The sequence below is a fragment of the Macrotis lagotis genome, chromosome 2 (genome assembly GCF_037893015.1).
Source record: "Macrotis lagotis isolate mMagLag1 chromosome 2, bilby.v1.9.chrom.fasta, whole genome shotgun sequence".
NCBI classification, from domain to species: domain Eukaryota; kingdom Metazoa; phylum Chordata; class Mammalia; order Peramelemorphia; family Peramelidae; genus Macrotis; species Macrotis lagotis.
Window position 1 is genome coordinate 323,438,705 of NC_133659.1, and position 12,661 is coordinate 323,451,365.

Sequence of the window (12,661 nt, forward strand, 5' to 3'; positions counted from 1 at the left end):
GTGAGCTGTCCAGGGTTCTCAAACCTTTCCTTGTTACTGTTGGGAGGACCACCATGCTCTCGGGCATCTGACTCACAATCTAGGTGCCAAACTGGCACTTCTCTTTTATTCTCTCTATAGATCAAATCAATGCCATATCTCGTCATATCTACTCTCACAATATTACTCATATCCATTTCCTTTCCCTTTCCTCACACAGACACAAATTTAGGTGCTCGTGGTCTCTTAATTGAAAAGCAACAGTTTCCTTTTTTTAGTTAGTTTTTTTTTGGCAAGGCAATGGGGCTAAGTGACTTTGCCCAAGGTCACAGAGCTAAGTATTAAGTATCTGAGTCTTGATTTGAACTCAGGTCCTCCTGACTCCAGGGCTGGTGCTCTATTCACTGCACCACCCAGCTGCCCCCATGGTTATCTTTCTAAAATGTAGGTCTGATTATATTCCCCTCCCTGCTTAATGGGCTCCCAATCAAAAGCACAATTCTGTTGGGCATTTAAAGCCCCTTACACCCAGCTTTTCCCCAGGAAGCGGTATTCTTATCTTCCATACTCCCAATGATGTTATTAGCCTGCTTGCAGATCCTCAGAATGGATGTGTCATTTTCTGTCTACGAGCCTTTGCATGGATTCTCTGCCATGCCTGAAGTCATCTATTTTCTCTGGCTTCCTTCAAAACTCAAATTCCTCCTTCTGTGGGAAACCAGCTCAGGGTCCCCCCCGCCCAGCTGCTAAGGCTTTCCTCTCAGAGATAGTCTTCCATCTACTCTGGATACTTCTTATATATTCCTGTTTTCTCTCCAGTTAGAGTGTAAATTTCCTGAGATCAGGGACTATTTTTACCTTTTTTTGTATTCTCAAGGCTTAGTAAACTTCCTGGCACACTGTAAAAACTTAAAAAGGTTTGTTGACTGATTAGAAGGTATCAGAGACAAGACTCAAATTTGGGTCTTTCTAGAGTAGGGGGAATCCTATGCTCTATCCACTACCCCATCCTGCCTCCTAATGACTGTTCTATCATTAAGCTAGAAAATTTTGACTTCTTTTCTCTTCTTTCAAGAGATCGCATCTCACTTTCTCACAAAGTCAGTAATAATCACACATCACTTACGCATAGCAGTTGAGACTTTTTCTTGTTTTCACACACACACAGGATCTCATTTGAGCCTCACCGTAACTCAGTGAAGAAGCCAGGGAAGGAAGCATTTTTTTATAGGATTGTGGGCTGATATCTTGGAGAGAATCCAGTCTAATCCTCTCATTTTACAGATGAGGATAATGATGCCAAGAGAGCAGGGAACTGACTAAGGATCATCAGCTCAGAGACCCACAGTCAGAAGGGACCTTGGAGGTCTTTTACTGAAATTCTCTCATTTTACAGATTAAGAAAACTGAGACGCAGAGAGGTCAAGTGACTTGCTTTAGACTGCACAGCTAGTTATAGGAAGTACCAGGTCAGTTAAATAGCACAGTTCGTTATAGGCAGTGCCAGGTCAGTTTTGAGTCTGCTATGTTGTTTTCATATAGCTATTTCAGTTTTAATCTAAATTACCCTTAAAAGAGAATTTCTGAGCTAATAAATTCTCTTATGAGCTAAGCATCCTGCTGTTACATATTTTATTATAATTATAATTAAATATCTTTTAAATATTACTAATGGTAATTACTAACATCTTGATAATAAGTCTATAATGATTAAAAACTGCCTAAATCGGTAGTGTATAGACAGTAGTCCTCAAACTGAAAATGAAAAAAGCATTTATTACATTTTCACCATATTCCATATACTGTACTCAAAGATAAGCAAGCAGGGTAATCCCTGTCCTCAAGGAGATTACTTCTAATGGGGGTAGAAAACCTCCAGAGGGGAGTTATGACCGTGGAGGACTATTTTGGCAGTGTTGGTCTGATCACACTTCTCAGAGCTTGAGGAAGAGAGCCAAGGGGGGAATGACATGGCATTATCCTACTTTCTCCTCTGCTGCCTCTCTGATACAAGGATAGTAAACAAATATGGGACTCTGGGGCAGTAAACAAAATCAATATTATGGAATGAAATGGAAAGGACCGTTACTTAACCTCCTCAAGATATCTCAAGATACCGAGTTGCTGAGCAGACATCCATTGACTTGTAGTAGGAGAGAGAATTTCCTCATTGAGACTTGTTTGAGCTAATGAAATCATAAGCCAGACTCAAACACTCCAGAAGGAATAACAGACCATGTAGAATTTCTCTGGAGGCTCTCAGTGAGGAAGGGAAAGGAGAGATGGGAGAAATGTGAGAATTTGCATAGTGCCAGTCTTGTAGTCCTGGGTAGGAATGGAAAATGATGCTCATATCTCTCTTTTTTTTTTCCATTTTGTCAAGATCATTACTGTGCATTGGATAAAAGGAACCATACTGAACCCAAAATTCAGTTTCTCTATCTTTTATTTTCATTTATGGACCAACATTTCTATAACATAGTGCAAAGAAAAAGACATTTGCATATGGAACTGCAAATCTATTAAGCTTCAATTCCAATATTTTCAGGTAAAAGAAATACACAAACATACCAGGGACATATTGAACTTTTTCTGACCAGGGCAAGCAGCATCAAATAATCCCTCAGAGCAAGTTCTGAGGATAAAAGTGTTGCACAAGTACAGAGGGAGACACCAAAAACCCAATCCCATGAAGGGTGACCCGAGAACATTTTGAGGGTGCAATGTGGAAGCTTCCTATTTCAACCCCTTATTCTTCCCCAAAAGGCCATGTTCAATTTTTTTCTACCTAAGCTGACAAATCCCTGAGTTGGCAGGGTTGCTGAATTAATGGATCCCTCCAAATTTTGATGTTCTAGAATAAGATCCAAATCACCCTGGCCTAGTTATGATTTTCCTTGTATTTTTTACTGATATTATACATATATATATAATGTGTGTATGTATTATATATATATATATAATATATAGATCACTTATAATAAAAAAGAAAAAAAAGTAAAAAGTAAAAAGAGCCCAGTTTAGCAAAAGCAATCCATTGACCAAGTCTGAAATTTTATGTAGTGATTCACACACATTGATAATCTCTTACTTCTGCAAATGGAAGTAAGAATACACTTCCTCATATCTCTTCTGTGGGGATCAAACTTAGTCATTTTAATTTGCCAGCCTTCAGTTTTAGTTGTTTGGGGCTATTGGTTTAAGTCCATTTGCATTGTTGTCATTATGTATATTGTTTCCCTAGTTCTCCTCAATTCACATTGCATCAGTTCATATAAATCTTCACAATCTTCTCTGCATTCATCATAATCCTTATTTCATTTTTCCTTTGTTTAAATATAAATATTTTATTTGTTTTTTCAACTATATATAATGGTAATTTTACTAATCAGTTTTTTACAATGTCTTGAATTTTACAATTTTTCTCCCTCCCTGCCTACCTCCCCCCTCATCCTGACACAAAGCAATCTGAAATAGCCTTTGCATTTGTAGCCACATAGTCACCATTTCTTACTGTGAAGTAATTTACCACCATGTGATAAGTCATTCTCCAATCAATGGGCATTTGCTTGGTTTCCATTTCTTTGATCCCACAAAAAGTGCTGCTAGAAAGATTTTTTGTCATATGAATTCTTCTGATTGTTTAAAAAATACTTACATTCATTTTTTAGCAACTTCCCCCACCCCCATCAGGAAGTGTTTTGTTTGTAGAAAAGAGAAACTGGGGGCAGTCCTCAAAAATCTTAGATCTATGTCTAAGGTTATTGAACCTGTAAGTTTTGGTTCTAATTACTTCCTTTGTGAATATAGGAAAATCACTTAAACTTTTTCTTTTTAGCTTCTTTGACAAGAAAATGGGGTTAAGTGGCTTGCCCAAGGCCACACAGATAAGTCATTATTAAGTGTCTGAGGTCGGATTTGAACTCAGGTCCTCCTGACTCCAGGGCCAGTGCTCTATCCACTGTGCCACCTAGCCATAAACTTTCAGCCTCAGTTTCCTTGTCTGTAAAATGAGGACATTGGACTAGGTGACCCCAATATGTCCCCTTTAGTATTTGCTAGATTTAGAACTGGAAGAAACCTTGAAAATCAAATAATCTAGACTCTACCCTCCCATTTTACAAGAAGAGGCAGAATAGTACAGGGAAAAGTCAGAGTTCAGTGAACAACCTGGCTTCAAATCCTGCCTCAGACACTTAGTTTCTATGTGATCCTGCACAAGTCATTTCCTTGAATCTCAATTTCCTAATCTGTAAAATGACCCAATTGGCCTCTGAGGTCCCTTCCAGCTCTGGAGCTAAGATTCTATAATCTCAATCAAATTAAAGTATTCTCAAGGTTTTTTGGGGGGAAGGAGAGAGATAAAAGGTAAATTAGACTCCCTTTACAAATGACCAATTATGAGTGGTTTAACTGTTTTTAGCAATACGATGATCCAAAACAGTTCCAAAGGACTTATGATGAAAACTGCTATCCACCTCCAGAGGAAAACTGATGGAGTCTGAAAACAGATTTTCTTTTGGTCTGTGTTTTCTTTTGCAACATGGCTACCACACATGTATAATCCACATCAAATTGCCTGCTTTCTCAAGGAAAGGAGAGGGGAGAGAGAGAGAATTTAGAATACAGAATATTTAAAAATGAATTTTACAAATGTTCTCCATATAATTGGGGGGGGGGGGAAATAAAAATTTGATTCCCTTTTCTAAAATGTTAGTTTTAGGCAGACTTCTGGAAGATCTCCCAAAGTTAGTGAGCAAAAAGAGCACAAGAAAGCATTGGTTCAGATCTTATCAGAAATGTGAGACCATCATACCTGGGCTCCATAAACTCGTTGCATGGCCTGAAGCAACTGATTTGTATAGTCCGTGAGGGTCCCGGCATCTTCTTCAAAGACACTCAATAAGGAACGAGTCTGGGAGAAAAGAGAAAAAAGAAAACGAGGATGGTTTTAGTCATAGGTCTGCAAGATCAGGGCTGTTGGAGTCCAATCTCATCATTTTGATTTTAGAAATTTTGAATATTTTATTTTTCCCCCAATTATATACAAAAACAGTTTTTAACATTGGTTTCTGAAGACTTTTTGAGTTCCAAATTCTCTCCATTTCTTTCAACTTCCTCCTTCTCACTGAGAAAGCAAGCTATATATGACATATAACCTCATAATTTTATAGGGAAGGAAACCGAGGTTCAGAGCAGGCAAGACCACACAGATAATAAATACAAAAGCTGGGACTGAAACTCAAGTCCTCTGGATGGAAATCCCATGCCCTTTGCATTGTATCCTATTGTTTTGAAAAATCACAAGATTTTGGAGTTTTTTTTTCAGCATCACTTTGGAAAAAATACACTGGCGTCATTACAAGCAGACATAGGGCTGGGAGGATGTTGTCTGCCAAACCTTGAATCTTTCCTTGATCCTTTTGCTCCTGACATCAGTGGGAACAAACTCCAGGACTGTTAATTTAGAGCTCTCTGTTTAATTTCCAGGATATAGCACATGGGAAGAAGGAATAAGAGATGAACATCAGCTGTGAGCACCAAAGAAGAGAAGAAAATCACATTTGAAGGGGATTAAAATTAGGAGAGGCCTGCTGGCTGACCTAACTTGATCCAAGCCCCAGGATGGTTCATCCAATCCACCTGGTGTGACAAGGAGAGTCCCACCTGCCAGTCCAAAGAAAGAGTTCATTATCGATTCAGTCTGGGTACCTGAGGAGGGTAATCAGGGCCTGAGTGCCTGCTATGTGTAATCAGCCCATAAACCCACCATCTGGCTGCGAGTCTGCCGTTACAGACCTCTTCCAAGATTCAGGAGACTTCAAAAATGGGTGGAGCCTCCCAGGCCATTCTGTCCAAGCTGTACTTGGGCAAAGATCATCAAACTCCTCTGGAGATGGGGAGCTCGTTCTCTCCCAGGAAGTCCACTCCACAGGTTAAATGTCAGTTTTTCCCTAAAATTGAGCCTAAATCTGCCCCTCACTCTTTCCATTGATCTTTTTGGCCCACATTCATGGACTGAGTTTACAAACTTGACCATTAAATTGGACCCAACTGTAAAACAATGAAAAGGGAATGTTGTGTAATTACAAAGAATAATTATGACTCTAAATTAGAGCTATAAAACATCACCCTACCCTACCTTTCTGCAGAGGTGTGAGATCAATGGATTTGGAAAAAGACATTAACATTTTTTAAAAAATACTTGTTTCATTCCAAAACTACATACATACATAAAAGCAATATATCCTGCAGATTGCTTTTCCTCCTTTTCTTTGAAGAAGTACATTTTTATAGCTAGCCTCAAGGTGTCTTCTTGATTTTTTTTTTATTTTTGTAAGGCAGTGGGGTTAAGTGACTTGCCCAAGGTCACACAGCTAGGCAATTATTAAGTGTCTGAGATCAGTTTTGAACTCAGGTCCTCCTGACTGACTCCAGGGTCAGTGCTGTATCCACTGTGCCACCTAGGTGCCCCCTCCTCCTTTTCTTTAAAAAAATTCTTCATTCTATGGGATAGCTCTCTGAGAGGGTCAAGGGGTCAATTTAAGTGAGACAAAACCAAAAATAATCCATAAATTCATTTACAAATTAATCAGACATGGAAGAGGCATTAGAGACAAAAGGACAAGAATGAGACTATTCTTAATGTGGAAAAGTCATTTTGAAAGTGTCACTAGCAGCTTTGCACAGAGTGGTCACTTAATAGTTGCCTATTAACTAGATGAAAGGACAAAAAGTTGAACTAAATAAATGTTGGTAATTATGATTTATTCATTCATTCATTCATTCAGCTAATCTCCTACATACAAAATACTGTGCTAGCCACTGAGGAACATTACCATGGAGGAAGGAAGGAATATGTGCAAGGTATCATCTAAATTAAATTCTTTACATTTGATCCTTACCACAATCCTCTGAGATAGGTGTTATTATCACCATTTTGTTACGGAAACTGGGATAAACAAAGTTAAATAACTTGCCTAGGGTTATAGCATTAGTGTCTAAAACTGGATTTGAACTTAGATCTTTCTGATTCCTGGCCCAAAACTCTGTCCACTGCATCATCTAGTGATCATGAAACACACATCACAGGTTTCATTCTCCCAGTAGAAAGTAAATTCCTTTCTGGAATAGTCCTTTCCTTATACCATTTCTATTTTCCTGGAGTATCGTGGCATCATGGATTTTGAGGTAGAAGGGTCTTTTTTTTTGGGGGGGGGTTTGTAAGACACTGGGGTTAAATGACTTGCCCAAGGTCACAGAACTAAATAATCATTAAGTGTCTGAGACTGGATTTGAACTCAGTCCTCCTGACTCTAGGGCTGGTGCTCTATTCACTGTGCCACCTAGCTGCCCCATGAAAAGGACTTTCATAGGACATCAAATCATACCCCTTCATTTTACAGCTGGGAAAACTGAGGCAAAGAACCTCATATGAACGTGTAACATCAGATTTGAAGTTATATCTCCAAATCCTCATCGTATCCATGTTGCCTTAATCAACTTAGTTTTAGATTCTTCTAGGTATGACCTAGGCAACCATAACTAACCCGACCATGACTTGTTTTGGCCACTCTAGACATTGTGCTGTCTATCCCTATCCCTGAACTCTAATTCTTTTTCTGGGAATAATAATCAAATCCATAGTAGTTTGCCCTATGATGTAACTAACCAAACTCATGACTTCACAGACCTCGACATTTTGCCCTGACCACCATGTCCACTCATATATACATCCATACAATTAAAGGTATATATAGCAATAAATATATAAAGATATATAGTAATAAATATAAATATATAGCAATAAATATATAGATAGACATATACATAAATATAGTTCAAATAGAGCTATCTACCTAGATATCTATCTTTATATTGTATCCCCAGATGAGAATATAAGCTCCTTGAGGGTAGGAACTGTTTCACTCTCTGTCTCATTTCTGTACCTCCAATGTCTACTTATAAGGCCTTATTATATAAATGCACAAAAAATTTATGTATAATATGAGATAACTTTATGGGGAAATTAGAGAGATAAAGGACAAATTATAAACGTACAACTGAGAGGTCTAATCTTTACCAACCAAGGGAATCAGGGAAATTTTCATAGAGGAGGTAGACTTTAAGATAAACTTGAAAAAAAAAAGGCAAGATGACATAATAGAGAGCAAGCTAGCCCTGAAATCAGGAAGGCCTGGGTTCAAGTCCTGCTTCTGAAACAGACCAGTTGTGTGACTTGGTCAAATAAAAGCTCCAGATTTAGAGAGAGAGACTGGGACATATATTTTTATAAAGCAAAAAAAGAAAAAAATCCCCAAAACCTAACCCACCTACCTGGATGCCCTTTAAATGCAGTATTTTGAGGAAGATATGGGAAGACTTAGGTGAACTGATGCAAAGTGAAACAATACACAGAATGATAGCAATATTGTGAAGACAACAGAAACAGAAATGGGACCCAGACTTAACCCTGAAGAAGAGCTATGACAATGTACCTATTTCCTTTCTTTGAAAAGGTGGAGTGCTCGCCTAGCCGTGTGGCCTTGGGCAAGCCACTTAACCCCATTTGCCTTGCAAAAAGCTAAAAAAAAAAAAAGGTGGAGTGCTACAGATGTGGAATACTGGACTTATTTAGGTGTTGGCTAGTTTTCTAAGATGCTTTACCTCCTTTATTTCTTTATTCTTTCTTATAAGAGATGACTGCCTAGGTAGAAGAGAGAGTGAAATCTATTAAGAAATGAAGGTAACAGGAAATCAAAACAATCTATTAATATGTAATATGAATAATAATAGTACTCAAATGAATGTACATTATTATTTCAATTTAAAAATAAAAAGGACTCTAGAGAGAGCTCAACATTCCCCTCTCTCTGATCTACTAGGAAATACTTGGGTGTTCCCTCATGAATCAGCCTCTGACTTATTTCATTATATTGGGAAGGACACACAATTGTATGGTTGCATAATATTAGCAGCTATGATTCAGAACAAGAGAAAAAATTAAAATGATGGTAATAACAGCTAGCATTTATAGTGTTAAAGTTTGCAAATTGCTTAATGCACATCAATATACAGTATGGCATAATACAGATTATGCTGGACTTGGTGTCCCAAAGTACTGGGTTTCAATCATACCTCTGACATTTAATGGCTGTGAGATCCCATTAATTTCTTTAAGTCTCAGTTTCCCTTTTTGTAACATAGGCATGATAATGTCTGTGTATTACTTCAAAGGGCTATTATGAAGCTCAACTGGTCTAAAAGTTTTGATTAAGATACTTCTTTTTTGAAAGATATTGGAGATGCAAAAACAAAGTGAAGCAACATTTCCTGACTTCAAGATGCTTACCATCTAGTCAAGAAACACAAGTAAGAGAGTATCTCTATAGGGCACTGCAAATGTTAAAGCATAATGTGACTGTTAGTTATTATCTTTTCTTTTTAGATGTGTTTCTTAAAAATAAGAGATTGTGGGTTTGTTTTCTTGGCAAATCTGTCACTTTTCATTTTGTAGGATTGCTGAATCCATTCACATTTAGAGTTATTAGAGTTAGATTAATATTCTCCAATTGTCTCTAAAATATTTTTTCTGAATTAGAGATTTTCTTTATTTTTTCTCTTCCTCTATAAAGACATTTTTTATTCTCTATATTTGAATACATGTTGTTTCCTTCAAGAAGAATGGAAACCTCTTGAGGATAGGGAGAATCTTGTTTTTCTTTTTGTATCTCCACTTCCTGGCACAAGGGAGGTACATGGGAGGTGTGTAACAAATATTTGGATTAAATTGAATGTGTGAGGGCAGCAGAGCATTGGTGAAATGGCACTAGAGAGGCAGCTAGGTGGTGAAGTAAATAGAGCACCAGCCCTGGACTCAGGAGTCAACTTCAGCTTCAGATACTTAATAATTACCTGGCTGTGTGACCTTGGACAATTTAACCCCACTGCATTGCAAAAATCAACAAAAAGGGGCAGCTAGGTGGCGCAGTGGATAGAGCACCGGCCCTGGAGTCAGGAGGACCTGGGTTCAAATCCGGTCTCAGACACTTAACTATTACCTAGCTGTATGGCCTTGGGCAAGCCACTTAACCACATTGCCTTGCAAAAACCTAAAAAAAAAATCAACAACAAAAAAAGAGCACTAGAATTGGTTTCAAAGCTTGCTTTCTGACCTTGAAGAAGTCACTATGTCTTAGACTCATCTGTAAAAGGACAGCGTTGTAATGATGACCCCTGAAGTCTTTCCAGCTCTCAGTTTATGATCTTGTAACTTCCTGGTATGTCCGAGGTCCTTTCTACCTCTATGATCCTATGAATGTCATTGTGAAAAGTAAGGACTTATTAATTTCTATCCAGACTCCAAGGATCCATGATTTTCATGGTCCGGGGGGGGGGCATCCCTCCACCAATGTGTATCTCACACCTCAGCATGGTCAAGAAATCTGACTCTTCCTAAGTTGCCATAGCTGAAAAAATATTGACCCCCTGGATGCCAACCTTCTTTGTTGACATAAATTTCGATTTATTACATGCAGGAGTGAATGTTGCCAAACAGGAAAAATGTGTCCATTCAGTATGTCCCTGGCTTCATTGCTCTAGAGATTTTATGTTCCTACAGTTAGTTAGCCATCTGCAGCCTGGATACTGGCTATGTAAACCTAACAATGTATACAAAGAGAGGGGAAAAAAGAGTCAGAATCACATGATGGCATACCAAGTTTTCCTGGGGTCTTTTTCATTGAGGAGAAGGGAAAATACATTACAGATATGGTTGTGCTGAAGCAAAAAAACCCAAATCCTGTTTCTGTAAGTTTTCAGGTTTGGGAAGTATCTTCCTCATAATACCCCTGTGTGGTTAGGAAGTTCAAGTTTCCTTATGTCCATTCGATAGAGGAAGAAAATAAATGGAGTGATTTCTGTGCCTAAGGTCATAGAGCTAATAAGGTTGTGACAAAATTTGGTTTGTCATTTCCTTCTCCAATGGATTAAGGGAAAGTAAAGTTAAGTGACCTGCCCAGGGTCACACAGCTAGTGAGTGTCTGCGGTCACATTTGAATTCGGATCTTCCAGACTCCAGGCCAAGTGCTCTACTCACTGAGCCCCCCAGCTCAAATGGAATATGTATGTGGGAGGAACAGCACATAGGCCAGCCTGACTAGCCCATTTCAGTTGTGTCTAACTCTTTGTGACCCCATTTGGCATCTTCTTGGCAAAGATACATTTTCTTCTCCAATTCATTTTACAGATGAGGAAATTGAGGCAAACAGGATGAAGTGACTTGCCCAGAGTCACACAGTGTCTGGGGATGGATTTGATCTCAGGTCTTTGGGACTCCAGACCCAGCATTCCATCCATTGTGCCACCTAGCTGTCCCCTGACTAGACCCTAATGTCCATGAAAAGGGAATAATGTGTAATAAGGCTAGAAAGGTACAACTGCTATTACTACTAGTTAACATTTATATAGCATTTTAGGGTTTACAAAGCACTGTTCAACTGGTATCTCATTTGATCCTTACAACAACCCAGAGAGACATACCATTATTATTATTACCATTTTATAGATAAGGAAACTGAGGCATAGAGAAGTTGAGTCACCTGTCCAGGGTCCCATTACTAATAAAGGTCCAGTGTTCTCAGTACCTGTACTCCCCTTGCTGTCTGGGCAGACTGGAGCCTCTGTCTAAACCAGAATCATATGAAGATCTTAGAAGCAATAGGGAGCCAGAGGATCAGTGATACAGACTTGTGCTTTAGGAATTAAATTCAGCCATTTTGGGGAGACTGATAAATTGGGTAGAGAAGACGTAGACCAGAGGCAAGAAGGACATTGAGGAGGCATTGCAATAACCCAGAGAGAAGTAATGAGGCCAGAACGGGCAGACATGAAAGGAAATGAGAAAGGCCATAACTCATACTGGGAGAGATTCATACAAACAGGGAGGGATCCTGTACATTCTATAGTAGGGACACTCACACCCATTATAAACTATCCCTAAATAGAAACAATGAGGTTCCACCCTTCGGAGACAAAAGAGTCCTAAAACAACTACAAGCATTATTAAGGAAAACTATAATCAAAGGTTACATTTACATAGTGAGTTATAGTCACAAGACAAGTCCCTAGCTGCCTGTAGTTGGGCAGGTCTTCAGTTTTTAACTTAGAGGACATCCATTTCATTTGGCTTTGCCCTCTTCACTTTAGGGGCCTAGATTTACCACTTCCCCCTCTGTGGACCTCAGTTTGGATTGGATCAGGAACTCTAAACCTTTTGTCTTAGCTCCCTTAGATAATCTGGGGAAACCTACAGATCTCCTCTTAAATAACTTTAGGAAATATTAAATTTCAGTTAGAGGTTGATGAAAATAAATGTCATTTTCCCCCTCCTCTTTGATTTCACAGACCCCTTAAAAATCTGTCCATGGACTTCAAGGGTATCTCTGTACCCAGGTTAAATAGAACCGCTGCACTAGATGAACTTGAGGGTTCTTCTAGATCTGACATTGTCTATCTAAGGTTATTCTCAGCTCTGATATTCCATGTTCTAAGGTTCCTCCCAGTTCCAGCATTTTTTATTCTAAGGTTTTCCCTAGCTCTGATATTTCCAGTTTTGAACCATGGCCTCCCTCCCACCCTACTGGCACCAAACCCTAGGACCCCTTTCATGTGATCTCATAAG

At 38.8% G+C, this 12,661-nt stretch overlaps 1 protein-coding gene across 1 annotated transcript in view; it reads right to left on the reverse strand.

Moving 5' to 3' along the window:
- The window catches only part of APPL2 (adaptor protein, phosphotyrosine interacting with PH domain and leucine zipper 2), a 76,972-nt gene that overhangs the window by 57,153 nt on the left and 7,158 nt on the right, over window positions 1-12,661 (reverse strand). Inside the window, exon 2 of the mRNA XM_074226758.1 lies at window positions 4,796-4,894. Within this exon, the coding sequence (XP_074082859.1) occupies window positions 4,796-4,894 (99 nt within the window). The remainder of the gene's footprint in view (window positions 1-4,795; window positions 4,895-12,661) is intronic.